Below are 23,041 nucleotides of genomic sequence, written 5' to 3' on the forward strand. Positions count from 1 at the left end.
TGGACTACCCATAGTCGCCGTACTCGGCATGACTACCAAATCCTACTGTTTCACACGCTAAGCTTTCCCAACATGGAGAAACCTGCAACGCTCAGCGTAGCAGCCGCTAGCGCACACCAACACCGCTGTGTTGCCTTACTCTGTTGAGCGGACAGTAGGGAAATAAAGCAGCCAGCAGCCCTATCCTGTACGGAAGTTCACAGAACATCTAGCCTGAAGAATATTTCAATATTTTTAAAGATGCTTTAATTCATTTTAATATACACTATTAGTGCTTTAACACTAATGTCCACTGTTAAACTTGGCCAAATATGGCTGAAAGACACAAACCTAGAAAAATAGGAAAAAGGGTTTAAAGTATTTCTAAAAGGGATCTTTTGCTTAGAGACAGACTGTCCAAGAAGCACTTTTCTTACAGGCAACAACAGGGTAATGGCATAAAAACCTCTAAAGCCAAACAACGCCAAAAATAATCCTAGGACATCTCTGGATTCAAGAACCATGCAACCACAACACTAATACAGGCCTTTAAATCCACATTTAAGACTGAGTCAGGACCTTATCTAAGAATCTGAAGAAAACATTAATAAGGTTAACAATCTCTAGTAAGAAAAAAAATCACTTCTTTTTTTTCTTTTTTTATATATAAACTTAGTCAGAATTATCTAATAGAGATAGATATCGCTGCCTCCACCAGTGTCATATTATGGGTATGCCTTTGCTGCTGCTCCATAGCCTTAGGTGATGGTTACAACAGCTGTGCTGAACAGTACACCAAGTACAGATTTTTTTCCCAAAATTAGAAATATACAATTTCCAAAAATGGGAGCAAAAGACAAAGTAATGAAAAATACTGCTGAAGAAAGGTTTAATTAAAAAAATCAGGAATTCAACAGTGCCTAAATCTTTATTTTTCATAACCTACATATTTTTTTTTCAAATTAGACAGTTTTACATTTTATGACACAAAAGGAAACTTAAATTACTGATAGTTTACATGTAAGCTTGATTCCAGTCTTAATGGAAGAAGAACAAAAACAAAAACCCTCAAGAAGGCTTCCATATTACACTTCTATTTCATGAATTGGCAGCTGTTAGGTCTCCTTAGAAATCTTCGATTGTCTGCTGCTATTAGTGTAATAGGTTACAAAGCACGTAAAAACCCCTAACTGTAGCTAGCCGAAGGAGATACAGAGATAGGTATGCACCATTACAGTCAGCTGTTGCTCGTGATACACCACACCACACTCGGACAAGGGCCTTTCCGCACCAACTGCTCAAGTCTTTAAAGGATAATGCAGCAACATAAGAATGTGCCACCGTTCACTGATTTCCAAGTGGCAAATCATAAAGTCATGGTGGGGGACAGATCTGAAACAAGATTACACAGTACGCTTTAAAAACAACTTTTGCTTTTCTTCTTAAACAAATTCCTGCAAGAATGGTCTCAGATCCCATATTAACTTGTTTGATATTTTCAAATGAAAACCATCACCACACAATCCTACCAGGTAAAACGCCAAATTTAATTACTGTAACCCTGAACTTGTAACTCAGCTACTGCTTTGGGGGGATTTTCCATTTCAAACGCCACATTTTAATAGCTATATGTATCATAGCAACAGTCTGCATGCAACTTCACAACTCTACTCTGAAAGCTCCATTTTGTCATTGAGTGAAAAAATTCTCAAAGTAAAATGCAGTAAGGATACGTTGTATATTACACAGCTATTTGGCGTGTCACTTTTTTTCTTTTCTTTTTTTTAAAAAGCTATAAAAACCACATCAGAGGAAGGTTTAAACTTTCGATGCAACAGACTGTTGCTGGGTAAGCAGTAATTACAGTGTATTGACCTAGCACAAATGGCAGCAGAATACATTAGAACAGCACAACACATCCTGCTGGTCTCGATATATATTACCTTATGTACCAGTTGAGTATTACGACTAGCTGTACACAGTTGCTGTAAGTAACCATTTGGGATTGTTTGCAGCTGGCAAGCCTTTCACTTTCAGCAGACAAACAAAAGGAATCATACAGCTGGCCTAAACCATACACAGATCTAGCTACCATTTTCACTGCCACTGGGGAAAGGAGAAGCATATTAAAATCCAATGACAGAACTAGTTTTAGCAGTTTTGGTGATGTTGTCAAAGTCCTATCTCCTCCCACAGCATTCACAAAGTGCTCTTTTTAAACGAGGAAAAAAAAAAAAAAAAAACCCAAACCCCAACAGATTCCAGTATGCCCTATTTTAACCAATTCTGCAGCATACAACAAGCTGGATTTAAAAGGTCAACTAATTACCAATTGATATTTCTAAGAGGAAATTTATCAGGAGTTAACTTCTATAATTATTTTACAGCTCTATGAATCATACACTTCGGAAAAAACTGATATTCTTGAAAGAAGCAGACAAATAAGCTTCAGTGTGTATTTTCTTAGCAGTCTAAAATATTTTTCCAATTAAATTTGATTTTATTATTGACTTAAAATTACAGTTGGACTGCTAGAATTCATTATTTACATTGCAAAACACTTCTGAATTGGTTAAACTGCTTGTTTCTAGAGGGACTTAGGAAAACATTTGAGGGCTTTCAAATAAGACTTTCGTTCCATTTCCCTTTTGCAGTGAAGAGGCAGAGTCAGTTCAGCACACCAGAATAAAATAAGAAAAAGAAAAAACAACAAATTAAAGTAATATTCAAACCACAACATTTAGTTTATCTACATCCAGCTCAACAGCAACATTTATAATATCAATAATTTTTATCAGATTTTTTCTTTAGGGTACCTTTTTATATGTTCTGATTATTTACAACTGTACAAGCAAAGCACACACTTCCAAGTGCACATATTTAATACAGTATTGACTATTTGCATTTACAGATTTTTCAACAATCTGAAAAAGATCAACTGTTTAAGATCTTTAAGGTATATTACAAAAACTGCTGCTAGTTCCTGTACTACAGTATGTTTACCCAGTAAGACCAGTGACAATAGATACATACTGTAACTGAGTAATTCTGTATTCCACTCGTGCTAACCCTCAACGGGGTCAGACCTCATTAACTCTAAGCTGTCTTGTACAAAAGTTAAGGCAAAGTCATTTTCAAGTTTAAATAAAATTCAAGTCTTTAAATATTGGATGGAAATAATTCTTTAAAAAAATCAGTTGTTTAAATAAACATTTTTGTGGAATAAACTGTACTGTCATAGTCAGCAGGAATGAGTTTTGTCTGAACTTCCTGCAGCTTAAACACTTAAAGAAAAACTTTAGGCATTTTAAAACAAAAATAATTTATATTCAACTTTATTAGAAACTTGCTAATTTAGTGCATCCTTGTCCTTCAGAAAGCGCATCACTTCTAAAGTAAATAAGTGTGAGAAACCTCATCCCAGAGGTAAACATCAGGGATCTCTTCCTCCACCACACAAAACAAACACCATTATCTCACGTCTTGAAAAATTTAAATCCGTATGCCAATGCTTGTAGTTACAGGAAGACGTCAACACAAGGCTGACTAAGATATGAACTCTTTCAAAGAGCACTTGGGGCAGAGTTTAAAAAAAGTCTACACAGAGCACAGGGGTAACCAGAACATACAGCGCTGACTTAGTTAACTCCCTTACAAGCACAGGGAAGCTAAGGTTATCACAAGAAGGCTACAGTGCTTTCTCCTGATAACATCCACTAATGGGCTTCACCACCATAGAAGCTCACAGACTTAATTCTTTCTATTCACAATGTGCTTTGTTTTTGCAAATTTTAACATCAGTTTTATTCTGGAGTGAGAAGATGGTTACTTGCTTGCAGTAAGTCAAAAACAGAAATATTTTAGAAAGACCACTATGGTGCTCTGTAGGATTCATTTCGTGTGTGCAAAAACATCAAAAAAAGATTAAATTTTTAAAAACGCTAGAAACAACTACTAGTTTAACCTAAAAGTGCAAGTTTGTTTGCTGACACTTGGTACAGCAGCCCAATAAAAAAAATCTTCAAGGTCACATACTAATTCGTAAAATATATCTACTTCCTTGCACTCTACACACTAGCTGCCGTTATCAGTCTTTTGGACACTTTAGATATGTACTTGCAGACCAGTTTATTAAAAATATTGCAGCAGCACATTTCTGCTTAACAGTTTAGAAAAAACTCACTATACAGAGCTTGCACTCACACAGCCACAGAGAGGCTTAATAAAAAGTTGATTTTTGTTTTTAAAGACAAATATTTTACATCTTGAAAAAAAATAATCACACTAAGCTTCACCTCCAATTAAGCACCAACCTAAATGTAAGGTTTAGAACAACTATCCAGAAATATCCAGAAAAAATAGAATGTTTGTTCAAGAGGGGAAAAGTATTTCACAGAAGAAAAATAACTTGCAGGCATTGTTACATGCCTAATATCACTGCAAGCTCCTAACCAGCAACTCATTCTCAGGTATCTTAGTGGGAACATGGGTTTAATTTGTGGGAAGCAGACCTCTTTTCAAACCCCTCCCAGGTGTTAACTTCACTGAGGAGATTTTGGAGGGGTATTCTGTTCTTTAGTTAAGCGTTTGCCAACAGCTGGAGGGGACGATCTGCGCCCTGACTGTCTCCTCTGGTCTTTGGGTTGTCCGGGGTGTGACTTTGCAGGAGGAGGTTCTCTGTTTTTCTCTATTGTTTCTGTGGGCTTTCTTTCTTCTTTCCCACATGCTACAGTGTTTGGCTTCTGTTCTTTCTGGGGTTGCAATGTAGGAGGATCCTTAGTTGTTCTCTGGCAAATTTCTGCATAACTAGGTTTTCGCAGTTCCTGTGAAATCAGAAGCAAACAGGATGGCAGTGTTAAACAAAGCATCCTGAGGACTGGAAAAGTCATTTACTTTTATGAACCAAAAAGGTAAAGTCTTTGTCACAGAGGCTGCTGCACTTACAGAAGTTAACAGAAGCTGTACAGACAATAAGGTGCAAGACAAGGTAAGATGCAAAACAGTATTCCAGAACAATGTGATTTTGTGACACAGAAAAATATTTTTGATTAAAGCAAACTGAAATAGTTGAATAATGATGAATATTCTGGTTTAAATATCAACACATATATTACTATCTCTACTTAGGATACAACCGAGTAAGAAGGGAAGTCAGAGACAGCTATCACTAACCAAAAGTTATCTTGGACAGTTTTGCACTATGAATTACACAATTGTATCACGCAAGTAATCACAGACCACCAGCATGCAAGTTTATAAATGCTGGGCTCATATGATTAAGCAACACTGGATAGCAATAAATACAATATTCTGTTAAAAACATCAAACTGGATCATTAAGAGAAAGTCAGGTAATAAGGTCACTTACTATGGCAGCCCCATTGACTTGTACCGATTTACATGCAGTACTGAGTGTGGAAGAAAGCCTTTCTGTACTCTGTGTCTCTCTCTGCTGCTTATCCACAACCTTGGAATCCCTGCAAGCATTCACCAGGAAGCAAGTCTCATGAAAAGTGAAACTTCAAGACAGATGAATGATTGAATATGGGATCTAAAGCTTTAATCTGATGATGACCATGAAGAAATTAGAGCTTTAATTTGCCTAACTCACTATGACTAGATTTAAATTTGCTATCAATTATAAAAAAAGGGTATTAACGTGTAATTTGACACAATCTAGAATCTGTGACATTTTGATAGCATGCAGCTACTCAGTTCTTTCTCCTGTTACTCAGACACCTTACTCAATTTAATTTGCAAGTTCCAAATAAAGACTTACTGAAAACATTATTTACTGTATGGACAATGACACTGCTCACAGTATTGGGGATTTACTGTCTGTGCTTCACAGCTATCTGAATGCAAGATTGGAAGGTATTAATTAAATTTTTAAATACTTGCTGAGACTAAAATACAGCACTAAAAAAACCTTTCATCTGCTGAATCTGCACTATTATGATACTGTTTAGAAATTAATTTTTATTGCCTTTACTGCAAGTACACAATATAGAATATTATTTTTCATTGATTAAAGTTTTAATAGCTATTTACAGTATTCCACCTAGCCTTCTGATGATGGAAAATGCAAACATGATTCAGAGCAGAATAAATGCAGCCACGTAATTAAGTCCTTACTCAGAAGACTGGGATGGCGAAGGAGACCTTTCAAACGTCCTGGGCAATGTAGAAGACACTGGCAACAATGGTTCTCGAGGAATTCCTGATGGAATAGTGTTTGTACTTGCATCCACATTTAGGTTCTGAAGGAAAAAACCCAAACACATTAAGGCATAGAATGGCAATCATGGTATCCGATTAATATGGTTTCCTTGAAAATTAATACAACAAGAAAACAATTTCCATGTTGATTCATATGGGTGAATTCACCACAGGAAGATACAGAAGGATCTGACATATGGATCTCAAGTAAATAACTTTTTTCCTTTGCAATTATTCAGAAATGCTGACAAATAGCTCACACACTATGGCTCTTTCCCAAGAAGCCTAAGGCTTAGTTCCCTTCGGGACATATCTGGATGACAAAAATCACTTTTTTCAACCTGGGAATTTTGCATCTGATGGTGACAAAGTAGACTTCGCACTTGTTTGCATATCTATAGTTCACCTACTAAGAATAAACTCTCCTAGATATACGCACTAAGAACTGGCTTCTGCAAAGCTCTAACCAAGCATCTTACCAATAGTGAGTGCTAAAAAAAAAAAAAAACAAAACAAAACAAAACAAAAAAAACCTACCCTAAAAAACTAAGTTTTTTGCAAACTAGGATATGACAGTCATTTAAAAGTCCCTTTTCTTTTTGTATGATGTGATTTGCTACTAAACAAGGTCCTTATTTTCCCATAGTCCTCAAAAGATTTTTCTAGCGCCATGTGATACTGCCCTTCCAGATAAACTCCAAGAGGGTACAATGTAAACACAAGAATTTAAATTATCACAAAGTAGGAGGAAAAGAGAAGAGTTTTTATATCTTGAAAACAAAATTCTGACAGTTTAACTATTTCATTTGCTTTAAAAATCCTATGCTTTTCCTATTGGTTCTGACCATATGGATTCTAGTACCAGAACTGATTCTGGTAAGCAGAAGAGCAAGGGAGGAGCACAGAACGTACAAAATGGCCACCCCCTTCCCCCAACACCATTCAAAGGTCATACAACATGAGACTCCCATAGTCACTGCTAGAAAGGAAAATGGTATTTGATGACACTGTTTTAAAATCAGGCACCATCGATTACTGTACTGGATGTAAGCCTAGTCTGATTCAAAGTAAAATTGTAAGAGGTGGATGTTTAGAAATAAAACATGGTGTTGAGCATTATGGCCCAAGTTCATTGAAACCTGTAGGTACATGGTTATATGTGAACAGCTTCAAGTGAAGCAGACATGCAAGCGCTATTTTGAGGCCAGAAAACTCAGCTCCTTTCTCACAGAGCTGCAGTTTCCTAGTTAAAAAAAAGTGGGATTATTAACTTCGTCATTCCGCAGAGCTACATCTGAAAGAGAGCACCGCAAAGTGAAGAGCGGAAAGAATGATGCCTGAGTAACAATGGTTGCAAGTTATACGATCTAAGTTCACTCAGCTTCTGTACACAGGTCTTGCACATCTATAAAACTAAGAGTAGCACTACATATCTACTTCAGGAGTACTGTGACACACAGAAAAATGCTGAGGTCAAGATGAAAAGCAGCCTGTATAAATTGGAAAAGTCTCAACTTTAACTCAGTTGAGTATGTCTCTTTGGAGTCAGTTACTACTATCTTATTCATTATTAGTGCCAACAAGGAAAGATAGTGCAATCCTTTTCTTACACACAACTGCACAGACATTAACCCATGCAAGCCAGAAACAGAAATCTGGAAATCGGAAATAGTTTCTAAAATGTGACAGTGCATTGCACTATCATAAAATCACAATGCCTGAATTATATTAAAAATGCCTCTACAGGAGAGAAGCGTAGGTTCATTAAATCTACTACAGTGCAAAGCAAATACTAGTTTTCTACCTGGAGGAGCAATGGGTTTTAAGCTGCAGCAACAACACCAAATGCTGGGCACTATATTTAAAACCTGAAATACGCTAGCTAAAAAACTCTTCAGAAATAATACAGGTAAAATACTTTAAAATAGAATGCAGGGTAAATCTTGGCTAAATCTTGGCTACACTCCGGAGTACTGGCAGACAACTGTATGCAAGGGGAGTTTACAGCTTCGTTCAACACTGCTCTTGTCCAGCGTTAAACACTTAAGCACTGTCTTGTCCTTTCTGCACGTGGTTGTTCCCCATAAACAGCCCTGGAACGCAACTATCCCTACTGCCACTTGCAGGAGGCAGAATATATAGCTTGCCTGTGTAATCGTTGCTTTGGATATAGGCTGCTCTTACTGCTTTTTCTTTCCCTTACCAAGAAATACCCTCCCTACCCATCCCTGATAAACGGGCAAAGACGACACTTCTGCAGTGGACTGGTTCTAGAGACAAAATACAAGAGCAATATAAATTTAGGTGTTCATTAGGTTGCTTTGTTCTGCCGTATCCTAGGTTTAACTTTTTCAGCTGTGGTACAGCTACAAAAATACAAGTTAACATTAAAGCTAGCAAAAGATGCAATATGGACTTCCATAGTCTAGACTGTTCGATAGTGCACACTGCTTTATCACTCTTAATGGAGAACATACTGTCACTCAGAGATGGTGTGGTAGTGGTGGTTTTAATCAAGAATGAAATCTATGAACAGCCACTGAAAATTTATTTTCAACTGCATCTCTACTACATCTTGAAAGCAGCGGTTGCCAACTCATTCTGGTATATTTTTAAGTTTTCCAAGCAATATGACAAAGACAACTTTTGGATCCAGCTGGTTTTGATAACAGTTCTTCTTCCAGCTATGATGCCTAGTGTACTGAGATTATGTAGGCAGGTTCTTTATATTTGAGTGCTTAGAAGTTTGTCTTTGTCACTTGAAACTGTTTCATATACAATTCAGAAGTCTGATTTTCAGACAGAAGGAAAATTTAGTATACATTTTTCATTTGTGTCTATTAAAAAGCCTAAGGCAATCAGAAACAGCAAAGAGCATATTTTTCAATCTCTGCTATTAACAACTACGTACGCTGGTGCACATATTCCACACCATTTCAAAGAGAAGATGCAACAAATTCTAAGACATGAGTGGTGAAGGCAGCTGTACATCAATTGACAGCTTTTTTTTTTTTTTTTTTTAAAAAGCATTTCTCATGATCCATGTAAAACTACATGGATTTTTCTCTGTATAAGCCACCAAATCTAAAAGCAAGAGGTATGCAGTACTTTGTTTTCCCACCAAAAATGCACACTGACTACTCACTCTTTCTTTTGACGTTCCTATTACCACACTGGACAGTCTGTTTTCAAAAAGGTCTTCGGTCTTTAAATTGCCAGCAGCCCCAGGTAATGGAGGAAAGCTAGATAAACCCAATTCAAAGCTAGGAGATGGAGGTTTTGGGGGTGGTGGAGACTGTGTTTGGCCTCTCTGGAATAGAAATAACATGTTGAGATTACCACACTGGATGACAGAAAGGAAAGCCATGGGACTCTAAACCACTCAATATTTTGTATTTGATGTATATCTGCGAAGCCCTAAAGAGGCCCCCCCCTTCCCTCCCAAGAAAACCACACAGAACCCAGGAAAAAAAGGTTTAATTTTCCACTGCTGCTTTTAAAATATTTAACTATAATTTAAGCAGGAGGGCATAAGCCTCCTTAAAAATTTCCTGTGCATACCCTTTAATGCAACTGGTATAGTTAAAAAATAATCTCCCTGTCCATTCCATCAGAATGGACACTTACACGCTGGCACAGGAGGAAATCCAGGCTGTTTTAGATATCATGATATAGTAACAATATAGATATAAAACCCATTTATGTGTAGTGGGCAACATTCTAAGTGAAAGCTAGGACTCAGCAAGAATTTTACCTCACGTTCACGTGCATTAAGAAACAGCAAGACAGCACGCCTTGCATACTGCGTAGGCAAGGGCATGTTTGATCTAATCAAACACGGCAAATCTTTGAAACATGGAGAATTTTTCCAAGTGCATCTGCGGAGGAAAAATGTGTCCCACGCCAAAATGGCCAAAAAACATTAAGGGGCTAAAATCTGCAACTGCAGACAGCAGCTCAAGAGTTAAATGAGCACTACAGGTGGAGATCACTTGTGAGGAGTGCTTTTAAGAATTTATAAAGCTAAGTTCTATTTACACTGAAAAGCTAAAATTCCTTTTGTTACAAGTCATAACTGAAGTTAGCCATTAACTTCATCTACATCACGTAAACAAAGGAATAACCATTTCATGGCTGTGCTCAGGCCTGTGCCAAGATGACCTCTGCTTCAAAATAATAAACGTGAAGTGATCTTTGAGATGATTCCTATTTTGAAAAGAAAAACAGTTACTGCTGTATAGTTAAGACAGTCTCAATGTGAGACTGGACAGAGCACAGAAAAGTGTTGTGTTATTTGCTGTTTTTTTCCCCTTGCTTCTCATGAAGAGGCACAGAGATACGAAACTACCCTTCAGGGTAAACTACAGTTTATTTCAAAAGAAGCACCAGGGACACGGAGGGTGGGCAGGGAAAGAATAAATACAGAGGCAAGACTCTCAGACAGCTGCTGCTCCTAAGAGACTGCCACTGACCCAGAGTTATCTTTGCAGAACACAGATTTTAAGAGAGCTACAGCAATGAAGACTGCAAACCTCCCAAAACAGAAGTCAGCGGACCAGGAATCCTGAGACTACACTTCTCCAGCACAAACTGCAACAGGGACAATCTTCTGCTTTTCAGAAAAGTACCTCATATCACAGCACTGAAAGTTTATTAATAAAGACTGAAGGCTTGCAATAGATACTGCTTTTATATTCATTACTACCTCTTTAGATTATACAGGTGAGTCATAACAAACATACAGGAGAGAAGAGGCCTGGATATATTATCAGTCTGGATTAGGGGGAAATTAGGGGGAACTGGAATTTACACTGCCAATTGCGTAAAATTTTGCTTACAGATTACAGCTGCAAGGAATTGAGCAATTGGCTTGTGCTATAGCCCCAGACACAAACTGATCAAAAAGGAACACGCTCTTTCCCAAGCGAACGTGCATATCCGCTACAACTGTTCTTTTTAAAAACCAAAGGAAGTCATCACTCCTTTCAAATACAACTGGTTGTAGCCATGTCCTATGTACAATGTCTAACCACTAAAGCATTACACAGTAAACAGAAGCCTGGATTCAATCTCCATAGCTTGAAAAGGTCAAATCTCAGTCTTCCACTTCACAGTAGGCTACCTACCAGTGTGCAAGGCTGGGGGCACGCAGCATCCCCCACCACTCAAAGTTGTGTTGTTGTACAGTACAGACTAAAGATTCATGGGCCAAAAAAGGCTAGAAGGAACCTGACTACCTAGGCAGCAATTCAAGCCTGCTGTTCAGCAAATCAAATGGCGAGTCTCCAAAGGAGTTTTCTGTCTACCAGTTTAACATTTTACAATAATCTTTAAAGTCAGCTGAAACTCAAGAGCCCCTCTGTTCAGTAGGGGTGTCTGAGGCGATCCTTTCACTCCGGCCACTCATTTTTGTCAGTCAAGCCTAACCTGTACCATTTCCTTCTTCAAAAGACAGAAAAGTATTGATGGCAAAATGCCAATCTAAAAGTTAAAACAGCTCTGAAAGGGTAAAAAAAAAGTAATATTGAGAATCCTACATGTAATTTGAACTCAGCGGGCTTTGAGAAGTTTGGCAAGAACCAAAGGGAACCACTTGCCTTTATGTACTCTCTAAAGCCTTGATGTTCCTTTTTTCTGAGTCCCATAAGGCTGCTCAACAGCAGGAGGCACAAATACGCAAGTGCAGCTATTCCAGACCTCTAAAGAAATGTTATGGCTCATGCAGCGGGGTTACTTTGCAAACATAACATGAAGGAAATAACTTGGTTGAACTTCATGAAACTGCTGTGTATTGCAAAAAATGACTTGCAACAAAATATCTGATTTTATCAGACCAAACCTCAAGTCCTACCAAAAAAAAGTATACTTATCTCTACCCACTGCCAAACCCAGCTTTTTCAAATATCCTGTCTACTTAGGTATTCACTTTTAATTCAAGTTTACCAAAATAGTAATATTTACACAGCATTAGTATATTCACCCTTACATAGTGGTACTAAATACCTTAGACAGTCTTCTTATATAATAGATACTATCCCCTACACTACCCTTAAATGAAAGATCACATTGCAATTCCTGAAAGGAGGGGGAAAAAAAAAAAAAGAGAGAGAAAAAGAAATCCCCCCCTCCCCAGCTTTTCACCCCTCTTCCAAGGGAACTAGAGAGATCTTTCTCCTCAGATTTGGGGGACTGGGGGGGGGACAGCGGGATGGCCTAGAGAGGTGTTTAGTTTTAGAACTAAAACTGACCACTTCATAAATTAATATTCTAGTTACACATTATGTGACACATGGACCTATAAAATGTTTGTCAACGTCTGTCTCTATGATTATCAGATATGCAGTGCACTGAATGTTAGCTTAGTTAGTTAGCTCTCCGTGAACATAAGCACGAGCCTGCCGACAAAATAATGCTAATTAGGAAGATGGCAATTCTTTGCCACTATAAAAGAGTAATTTTAACTTTTTCCTGATTTCTGTATTAATGGACAATCTTCTCCAATATCCAAATGTAGTAAACTCATGTGAATTTAATGAGCTGTTATCTTTAGCCAACTATTACATACAATTTCTCGTGCAATAGCTTATCTCATCTGCTATACCACATAGTACCCATGCTATTGCCTTGTTATCCTATTTTAATTATAGTCGAGTAAGATCATGAACACTCACGGTAAACTTGTCCTCCCTTTTCTTTCGGTAGCCGTAGGAGTTTTTCCTAAGGGAAAGAAAATACAATTATCAGAACCTTGCCTATTCATTCCTCTCCAGTCTAGACAGGTTATAAAGGAGTGTTTTAGGAAAAGATGTCTAGCAAGTCCTCATTAAAATAAAGGTAAAGATTTCATACAAATCAGGATAAAAACACATTGGTTACTAGTAATTCCTGTTTTTAAAGTACATCCCAATTTCAATTATGCATAAGGCTAGGCCAGGGCTTTCAATATCCAAATGAAAGGTTTTTTTTGTTTTGGGTTATTTTTCTTTTTGATACTGATGTCACTTTTGAAATACGATTAGCTTTTTTAAATTCGGGTAAAGTCCCTCCAAAACATTTTCAATGCTTTTTCCTACCCTGTCCCCAAGCAGCAGTCAAAGTTTCAGTGGCTAACTCAATTTCAATATATTTCCTAATGTTTTCTGCTTAACTTTTAATATTCTAGATATACTCAATACTGAAGCACTAGAATATAAACTTTAAGTATTGACTATTCTTGTACATTTCTGTAATCCTATAGTTTTGAGTGATCTTGTTTCCTGTTCCCTTATTTAATCATTTTCATCCATTAACACAGTTTTGCAAATTAGACATAGAAAACTATTGCAACCCTTGCACAAAATCCCCATTTAACTTTGCGAAGATACAATGCAAGCCTAATGTAGGATCATCTGAAAAAAGACTCAATTTATCTGCCAAGTCAGTAAATTACTCTCAAAATGTGATTTGGGGACAAAAACATAACCATTATTAAACATGAATCCACACAATACTTTTCTAAAACACTTAACAGAACTGTACTGTATTTCAGAACTTACCTGCTCAGTTCTCAAATTAAAAATGGCTCTACCAATTTGCAGCTCCCTATTTTTTTTTTTTTTTTTTTTTTTTTAACTGCATAGTAAGAGGTTTTCTTAGTTTCAAGTAATACCCTCCACACAAATCCATTGTCTTTGTTAACTTGTACATATCTAATTTGGGCAAAATTCTGCTCTTTCAACTGACATTATTAACAATGAGCACTGCAGATTCAGGCACACAGTCTACACTCCTGAACAATGGAATGGGAAGAACTACTTTGTTAAAAATAAATAACATGCAGAAACTTTCTCTGTCCTTTATACGATAGGTCAAGGATAAGATTATGGCTGCAAACTGTTCATCAGTTGCCGCTGCTGGTTTTAACTTGGTACAGAAGTATACAACTCCACTTTGTATTTGTTCTAAATTTAGGGCTTTCTCTAAAGTACTTTCCAACGCAACTTTAGCTTTGAGGAGACAGAGCCTCAGTTTAAAATAGAAACGAGTACAACACTAATGCCACTCCTCTTTTCTAGAGGAAGTAATGAGAACCAAAGCTATCGGCTTTTTCAGAGAACAGCTACAGAGTACACTCACCTTCCTCTACCTAATCCTGGAGAGGAGTCAACACTGGTCTGCTCCATCCGTCCAGTTCCTACTTCCCTCTTGGTATAACTCGTAGTAGCATTCTGCATCCGCGTCCTGTTTTGTCCCGGCTGCCGTGTCTGTGGACTCCTGACGCCATTGATTAAACGATCAGCAGAAAAGTTGAATATTGTAGGACTGTCTAGAAGCCCAGGTCCCCTTTCTGCACTGGGTATTGTGTGTCGTATATGGGACTTGCTAGGATTCCTACAAATTCAAAAGTCATTTCAACATACACACTATGAGAGATCTTCTGAAGCCTTAGTCTATACACAAAATTCAGAAGCAGCAAACTGCTTAGCCCTTTATTGTATATTTTGTTTATAGGAATTATAAATGTTTGTTTTAACAAGTCATGTGAATAATCTTTCCAATGTCTATCTTAAGCTATGGCTTAACTAAAAACTACTTGAACCTCAAAATGTTACACAAATACACCTGCTAATCACACATCATCATTCAGATTATCTTATTTGAATACCCTAAAACTTGGAACAGACAAGTTCTTGGCTCTCAGACAGTCCATCTGCAATTAGAGACATTGTATTCACTAATAATAAATAGTACTAGTTGACCTTTGGCCTCACTTAACCTTGCACCAAGTTCAATTTAACAAGCATTTTCAAGGCAGCTGGCATTAACATAAGCAGATTAAAACCCCACATGCCAGATAATTCAATAGTGTGTATATAGGTGTATGGTGTTAAAAGATGGTTGAACTTGCCTGTTCCTGGGAGGATATTGTCTGAGTGTAGTCAGTGGAGAAGCAGCAGGCTTGAAGGTTGGAGATGTGAACCCATTGATAAATCCAGTATTTGGAAATGGTGTTACCTAAAGAATGTATTGCATGCTCATAAGTATAAACTATTTTATATACTGTAACTATATATATATATACACACACTATATATACACTATATATATACACTATATATATGTATATATACACACTATATTTATAAACTATATGTACTATTTTCACGAGTGCAAAGCTGAACACTCGCTTACACTAGTATTCTGCTTATCAAAATAGCGACTATAAGATAGATTAGAAAGCTAGTCTTTTCTATCCATCTTGAATGGATAAAAACCAATTAAAGCTTATATCATATTTAAGAATAGACTTCTATATAGCATTCTTTCTACTGTTAAATGGTGAGAAAGCCTCAATCTCCCAAAAGAGCTGGCAGTAAAACTGTTTCCTATTAGGCATCTTTAAGCTTGTCTAACCTTTCTTGCAAAAGTTAAAGCGTATCAGTAACCAACGATGGTCAAAATTTTACACGAAGTCTGTCGTCCCAAATTGCTCTTAGACTAATCTAGTACATAAAACAGCAAATGCTATCACATCATGAGGCTAGCAATCTAGACTCTAAAAATAGGCCATTAAAAGTTTAACACAGATATTTTAGGAACAAAGTTTTATCAAAATACTGCTTTGAAGTGCTTTCTGCTTCAATAGCTACAACTCAAATGCTGTAAAATTCAACCAAAGGTAGTAAGCAACTACTGAACCTGAATAACAGAAAGACACTAAATACTAAAGGAAAATAAGTTTAACTCAGTGCTTAAAGGGAAACTAGCAATATTCAGTCCTGGAAGGAAAAAAAAGTCACTTCCATTTTCTAGTAATTCCCAAAGCTTTCTTTCATTTGCTTTTTCCAGAAAAGTCATTCAACTCATCAGAATACCACCCACTTTCACAAGTACAAACTAGATCTTTATTCAAATACACTTAAGTATTTCACTTTGTGAAAAAGCAGGTAAATATAGAATTTTGAGTACGTGTTGCCATATTCTAGTTTCAGAACAAAAATTTTGTACTAACACAACTGGGTGTATTTGCTCTCAAATTAAAGATGAGAAAAAGTGCTGCTGATATTTATGCCAAAACTCACAAGAGGAGAGAAACTTCTGCTACACTTGCATGCAAGTCTCTACAAGTGAACTGCAATCCTGTTTTATGAGAATTATTCCAGTGTCACTGCTCCTCCTGGTCTCCTTCCTCTCTCAAGTAATTTTATTCAAATATAACTCTCCCTATAAAAGTTTCAAGAAACATCATACTACACTCATGTACACAAAATGCAGCTAAACGCTGAAAAAGAAACGCAGCCAACCAGTGACAATATGCTGCAACACAGTGGGAGGCAAAGCTCTGCCAGTTAATTTTCTATTTTTACTAAGAAAGGTATGAGATCTTTAATGCTGGCAAACTTTTAAAGTCTTCCCCTGAAGGCCAGCAGTAGTAAGCTTTCTGGAGTACAAAAGTTCCAGGATGACATAAGGCAGATGCACACTACGCTTGAACCTGTGGTTCTAATTAATTTAAATCTTCTACAACAGTGCTATCCAGCTACCTCACTACTCCACAGCCATTTTACCAAAACTGCGCAAGAGTCAGTCATCACTTATGTAGAGGAAGAATCACATTCATTTAAGCTGCTGCTTAATGTGAAGGCTGTCTCCGAGGGTAATGCTGTTCAGTATGCTACCTTGTCTCCTCCGCATTCTTCGGTCCTTTAAAAAGGCTTCCACTGCAAGGGATCTGGCTGCCTTCCCCATGTGTGAAGTGTTCAGCACACCAACTTTTTAATTAGCTTGCTGTTCGGCACACAGGAAGTTTGTTCAAGGACACTTTAATCCTCTGCCAGAAACCTCTAAAAAGCTTTTGATTTTGAGCACTGCTACCCTAGTTTCTTCTAGCCACAATAAAGATGCATTTCTGAAGGTGAGAAAGGGGTTCCATATAGGACAACCTTACTCTCCCAGCCATTACAGAGAACTATAGTCACCTTAGTTTTTGTAGGCTGACGAAGAGTAGAAGAGGGTAATTTTGATGCGACTGTCACAATGGAGAAGATGGAAGCATTGCAGGATGCAATGGATGTCCTAGATGAGATAGCATCTTCAGCTACAACCAGATAGTATAAAAGGACTCAATGCTACCATCTTCTCAGCCTAGCTAAGGCTTAGCAATAGCCTTTAAAATTCCTTAATTTTTAAAGTTTTCTTAATTTAAAAGTAAACTTTTTTTGAATTATTTGAAATATTTTTAGTTTTAATCGCTGAAAAAGATGTTACTTTTCCACAGACAATATCTAACTTTAAGAACACGCCAAATGTGGTAAACCAGCATGTCAAGTTAGAGCTTATTTTCCTTCTGGAACAGTGGAATCAGTACACACCAAAACTGATTTTCAGGTATGAACATATATACTCTGAAGATCTAGTCTCTACAAATGCTTTTAACTATTACCAAAGTCCTAACTAATCTTTAGTAAAAGAAACCGCTGCCTCGATAACTAAAAGGTTAAGAGCTGAGAATCGCACTCCAATCTGAGACTGCATGCTATTTTCAGATAATTAATTGCATACTCCAACAGAAGAATTTTGCAGAACTCCTTTTCAAGAAGAATCAGTATGTTAACTCGCCACTTCAGGACATTTATGCCTCTTACCTTATGCTTCAAGGTTTCAAAATAAAACAAAACTAACTTTGAGAGAAATGCAAATATTTCATAATCAACAGACTTACCAATGAAGGGTCAAGGTAGCTATGCGCAGCTGACCAGGTCTGTGGCGCAATTAAGCTGTACAATGGAAACTGCTGTTGGGGACTGTATACTGGAGGTAAGTAAAAAGATGTTGTATAACGCTGTTGCGTGTAGAGGTTCATATCCAGAGGTCTATATCCATTCTTTGGCAAAAATGTGTTTATAGCTATTGCCTTTGCTTTTATCCTTGCCTGCAAAGGAGATTAGATTATGTATTACAGCAGTCTTTCAAATTAAATCAGCATGGTTCAAACTAGCAGCTCTCAAACTTGCACTGGACACTTGTCAGCCACTGCTATCTCCTTCAAGGAAGGCAGGAACAGCTGAACACTTCCTTCCTGGCCTGTTGCCAGGATGGGTATGCTGCCGCCAGAAAAGAGGGAAACAAGAGAAGTCTAACAGCATGCGCTACATTTCAAAACCCAGATCCGGGTCAAATGGCTGCTGAGATTGGACCACATTAATTTACATTAGGAAAAAAAAAGCAAGCCCCACAAGAAACAAAATATATAAAAGCACCCTCAAAAAACAAAGCTCTATTTACCTTAATTGGTTTTCCTTGGAAAGTTTTCACTTCTTCTCTAAGGTATCTGTAAGCCTTTAAAAAAGTTATTGTAAAATTTGTCAAATATAATTTAAACAAAGCCTGTCAAAACTTCAGTTTCCTAAGACTAACAATAATTCTTGAAGTGTCTGCTAATGTTATGCTGAGAAACAACTCTCATTTAATCTGCATTTAGTGATATTTAAATTACCACTGCAGAAATGCTTTAGTAGCATGACTAGCAGCACCAAAACAGAAACTTCATTCTTAAGGTTGAAGCATATTTCAACGTGTCATCTTAAATATGAATGTTTTTGATACCTAAAATTATAGCTTTGGCCAGGAAGCCAGGATATACAAACAAGATAAAACTTTTACAGGGTTATGTTTAGTAATACTGATAACTTAGTATTAGCTAAGGGCATTATGAGTTTTAGAGGTTTTTTGTTGTTTTATACTCTTACAAGCACGTACGAATTGAATTCATCTCCCACTCAATCTCCCCTGCACTCACCCTTACTTTCTTTTTATTTTCTAAAGGAATTTAGAAAAAATATAGTGGTTACCTGCTGTGCATCAGCTTCCGACTCAAATGTGATGAACCAATTGTCATTATAGGCAAACTCACAGTTGATAAACTTAGGCAAATTATCTCCTTTGAAGAGTGCTTCTACCTCCTAAGGAAAGGGGTTTTGACGAGGAAGGAGAAAAAAGGGTGGGAGAAAGAAAATGGAAAGAGAGAAGAAAACATCAGTTTAAAGTGTATAATTATTGAACTCCAGGTAAGAAAGACTAAAAGCACTTTCCAGCTTATAAAACTGGGAAATTGAGAACTTTTCAGAATACCTGCAGTAATGTTAGTTCTCCAAGCCCCTTGTCAGTTAAAAGGAATAGTTAGCCTATCTAGGCCATACAGCAGGTAGAGGCTGCTTGCTCCTTTTAGAATAGGGGAGCTGAAAGCTATTTACGCCATAGAGAGACACTTAAATTTGTTGTTAAGTGCAGGATTCCACTGAAAAAAGCTGTTTCATCTTCATCACCACTGCATTAAGCCACTTCTTGCTCCGCTCCCTCCTTTTGTGAGGCCACCTCTGCCCATGAGCTGAAACAGATTAGGACACTGATCCAGGAAAAAGTCTTTCTTCCCTCTTCCCAAACCCACTTTTGGTTAAGGGCCACAAAAACCTGTTTGTCAGTGTACTGCAGGGGGCAGGAGGTCCCTGCCCTTTTGGCAGAAGTTTGGGAATACACCTCAGTTCAAGCAGCCACAGATTAGGATATTTAAGAGCAGGATTTATGTTATCCCATAAGCAAAACTAGTACCTACAGCAAAACACACCTAAGACTTTACTTGTATTTGTGTTAGTTAATTTGCATAATATTATTTTTTGTTAGAATTGATGTGAGCAGCATCAAGAAGCAATGCAGCCTGGGAGGCCTTACAGTATATTTGAACATGGCTACTTAAATAACGCCTGACCATGCTAAGCCAGAAAACGCATCCCGTTAAGTCTGTCGGCTAAGTCTAGATTTTCCACTCTGGCAAGTCTAAACATCTCACTTCAGACCACCCATTTTGAAAATGAAGATCTGTCAGAACTTTTCTGTTGTTGTTTTAAGCATTTAAGAGAGACTATCCAGTGCTAATACACCCAACCTGACAAAATGATGACAGCAAGAAAAACAACCTACTGTATTAAAAGCTAGGGAGTCTCTGAAAGGCTACATTTCATTTAGAAAGTTAAAAGCAGCTGATATTTTTAAGCAATGTACTTGGTATATCTAGCTACTTCCCTCCTCTGAATCCTTTAAAGATTTAGTTACAGGCTCCTATTTATTAAGTCCACTTACTTCTTTACCATAAGGTTTTAGTTTAGCAGTACTTTTTATTTTTGCATGAAGACTATCAAGAGCAGCAACTCTTTCAGAATTACTATTCTTCCTTACAATATTAAGTAAAAGAAAAATAAAAATATCTATCCAGCATCACTTACTTCTGCCTTCTTTTTCAAGGGGGTTTAACCTATGGTCCAGTCATTTTTCTTCTAGTTTTTCCACTACTCATAGTCCCAGCTAACCAGAGTTGCACTGAATGCCTTCAGCACTCAAGCTCTCCACTCTCATGCTCATTCCACAAGCCAGTGGAGACCCTTAGTGACTCATTCTGACACCTTCACTCCCAGTATTATAGAAATATTTGCAACACCTGAAGTTCTTTACCCTGAGAAGCTTCCAGCTGCAGCAATGACTTTTTCCATTCCAGATGAGGGACACATCTTCATTCACTATTTAACCAAGAAGCTAAGAGCTAAGTGCATGTAGATAAACCAGATTCCAAGAAATTATTTACAGTATCTTTAGCTGAACACAGCAATGTCAGTTTTTCAGCCCTTTGTAGAACTACAGGTTTTAGTGCAGTCCTCCTATAAGCAGCATGCTTCTATCAAATATATTTATTATCCAAACAGACATTATAAGCCAAGATTTAGAGGAAAAGCATTCTTTACTGAGCTATTAAATACTTACTTCAATGGGGGTAGATTCAGGTACTTCACGTAAAATCACAATACAGCGATTCTGATTTGGCCTAACTTTTTCTCCCTTCTCATCCACTTGGACTAAAGGCAATGCTAAAGGAGAAAAGACAAAAGTCTACAGTTTTAGCTATCAGTAATTGCAACAGCTTGGCATACTAAATGATGCTGTGGACAGAGTTTCACACTGTAAAGTTGTTCGTGCTAAACTTCCAAAGGTTTTGATCATTTAACATTAGGAAACAAGAGGCAGAAGACCCAGGACTGTTTCAAATGTGGAACTGACCAAATGTGTTCCTTAAAACCTCCACACTTTTCCTGATTTTCCAGTCTAGAAGAATCCCAATTCCTTTTCTTTCTAAGTCACACATTGAGTCTCATTCTTCCTTGATTCTTACCTTAGTGGTAACATCCAGTAGCCCCATTCAGAATTTAGCCTCACATTACTCTGATTTACACAAAACATTACTCAACATCGCAAAAGCGAAGTACTTTTTATGAAAGATACATGAAGATGTAAACAAGATGAAAACTACAGTCCTATAAGTGTGCTGGTCTAAGCTAGAAGCTGCTTGCACTATTTAATGCTTTACACAAAGAGGATGGCATTTTATTGCAGAACGTAATAAAAAAAGAAACATTGAAAATTCTGATTTAATAGTCCTACGGCAGTAACCAAAGTTCTGTCTAAACATAGGGTTTTTACTTACATCTCAGCACTTCAACAATCAAGTCCATATCAGTACTGAGTTTCTTGACATGATCAAGGTTTGCTACTGTCATTATTGGCACATACTGATCACTGTCCATCTGTGATATAAGGTACATGTCACTGGCAAGATTTTCTCTGTTGGGAGAGAAAAATGGGATGATGTCATAGACCTAAGTTTATTAAAGATTGGGAAAAGCCAAGACAAAAATTCAATATCACATAGTAGAAGGCAAATTCCTACAGCAAGGTTTACTTTCTGTGTTTTCAACCAATTCCCCAGCCCATTCACTTACCAGATTCAGTTGTTTCACTTCCTAGAAACCATAAAAGGGACTATTTTCTGCCCCTCCCCAATTAGAATTTGTATCTTCCTGTTAAGGCAGCACATTATCCTCACAAACATGTAATATTGTTAAAACAGTCCACCATTCCAAATGACCATTGATTGTAACTGCTGATGCAGGAGGATAAGGATTAGGAATTGTTCTTAGTTACCAAGATGAGGCGTTTAGGATATTTTTTTCTAGACACAAGTAAATGAAAATAAGTACATACAGACTGCTTTGATAGGCTTGCATCATTCTATACTGGAACATGTATTATTCAGAATCCTTTTTTATTGTTTTACTGATCCCTAAGTTAGACATCTACAGATGCGGGTACAAAAATCCTTGTGCGTAAATGGCTTGAGGTAATCAGTTTTAATTTGTAAAAACCAGTAACAGTCATCTGCAGTTGCAGATCAGGTGAATTTTAACCACTCTCACTGCAAAACAGTGTATTTATTTGTTTATGTTTTAGGCCCAATTGTTTCAAATGAGCTATAGGAGGTACATGAACGCCGTGTTCCAAAATGTGTGCGCCACTCTCCCCAGAATTTCATCCTTTGTTCTCACTTATTTTTAAAGGATTGCTGTAAAATATATTAACATTTATCCAAGTTAGGGTATAGGACCTTGTTAGTTATCGTAGCTAGCTACATTTTCATATATTCATTATGTGCTACATTACATACCTAGATAAGCAGAATTCCAGTGTTTTTTTAAGCAACTCCCGTAGATCTTCCTGACCTTCTGGCTGCAACTGTTCGGTTCCACCTATTTAATAAAAAGCTTAAGTTTGAAATTTAGTTCTGCTATATTACACACTAGACACTTTAATCAAGCCATCATATCTATTATTAGTTGTATATTTAGTAATAAGCTTTCAAGTTCAATAAACATCCATTGTGTATTAGTTCAGCACCTACCAAACTGGCAAAGGAACACTTATTACTGAAGACAGAAAAGATTAAGAAAAACTGTCTTGGGTCACTTCTAAACTCTTATTCCCTA

At 37.2% G+C, this 23,041-nt stretch overlaps 1 protein-coding gene across 4 annotated transcripts in view; it reads right to left on the reverse strand.

Moving 5' to 3' along the window:
- Positions 1 to 888: 888 nt before the first annotated feature.
- LARP4B (La ribonucleoprotein 4B) overlaps positions 889 to 23,041 on the reverse strand; it is a 56,288-nt gene continuing 34,135 nt past the window's right edge. For 2 of the 4 annotated variants that reach the window (XM_064505771.1, XM_026103167.2), the window contains exons 5-17: positions 22,723 to 22,804; positions 21,706 to 21,842; positions 20,988 to 21,091; positions 19,028 to 19,138; positions 18,462 to 18,515; positions 17,899 to 18,108; positions 15,085 to 15,191; positions 14,313 to 14,567; positions 12,869 to 12,914; positions 9,343 to 9,507; positions 6,114 to 6,238; positions 5,347 to 5,455; positions 889 to 4,802 (exon numbers count right to left, since the gene is read on the reverse strand). In XM_064505771.1, coding sequence (XP_064361841.1) covers positions 4,521 to 4,802; positions 5,347 to 5,455; positions 6,114 to 6,238; positions 9,343 to 9,507; positions 12,869 to 12,914; positions 14,313 to 14,567; positions 15,085 to 15,191; positions 17,899 to 18,108; positions 18,462 to 18,515; positions 19,028 to 19,138; positions 20,988 to 21,091; positions 21,706 to 21,842; positions 22,723 to 22,804 — 1,787 coding nt within the window. In that variant the 3' untranslated portion in view covers positions 889 to 4,520. The remainder of the gene's footprint in view (positions 4,803 to 5,346; positions 5,456 to 6,113; positions 6,239 to 9,342; positions 9,508 to 12,868; positions 12,915 to 14,312; positions 14,568 to 15,084; positions 15,192 to 17,898; positions 18,109 to 18,461; positions 18,516 to 19,027; positions 19,139 to 20,987; positions 21,092 to 21,705; positions 21,843 to 22,722; positions 22,805 to 23,041) is intronic. The other 2 variants (XM_026103176.2, XM_026103185.2) reach the window with 2 other exon arrangements.

Source organism: Dromaius novaehollandiae, chromosome 2, assembly GCF_036370855.1.
Source record: "Dromaius novaehollandiae isolate bDroNov1 chromosome 2, bDroNov1.hap1, whole genome shotgun sequence".
NCBI classification, from domain to species: domain Eukaryota; kingdom Metazoa; phylum Chordata; class Aves; order Casuariiformes; family Dromaiidae; genus Dromaius; species Dromaius novaehollandiae.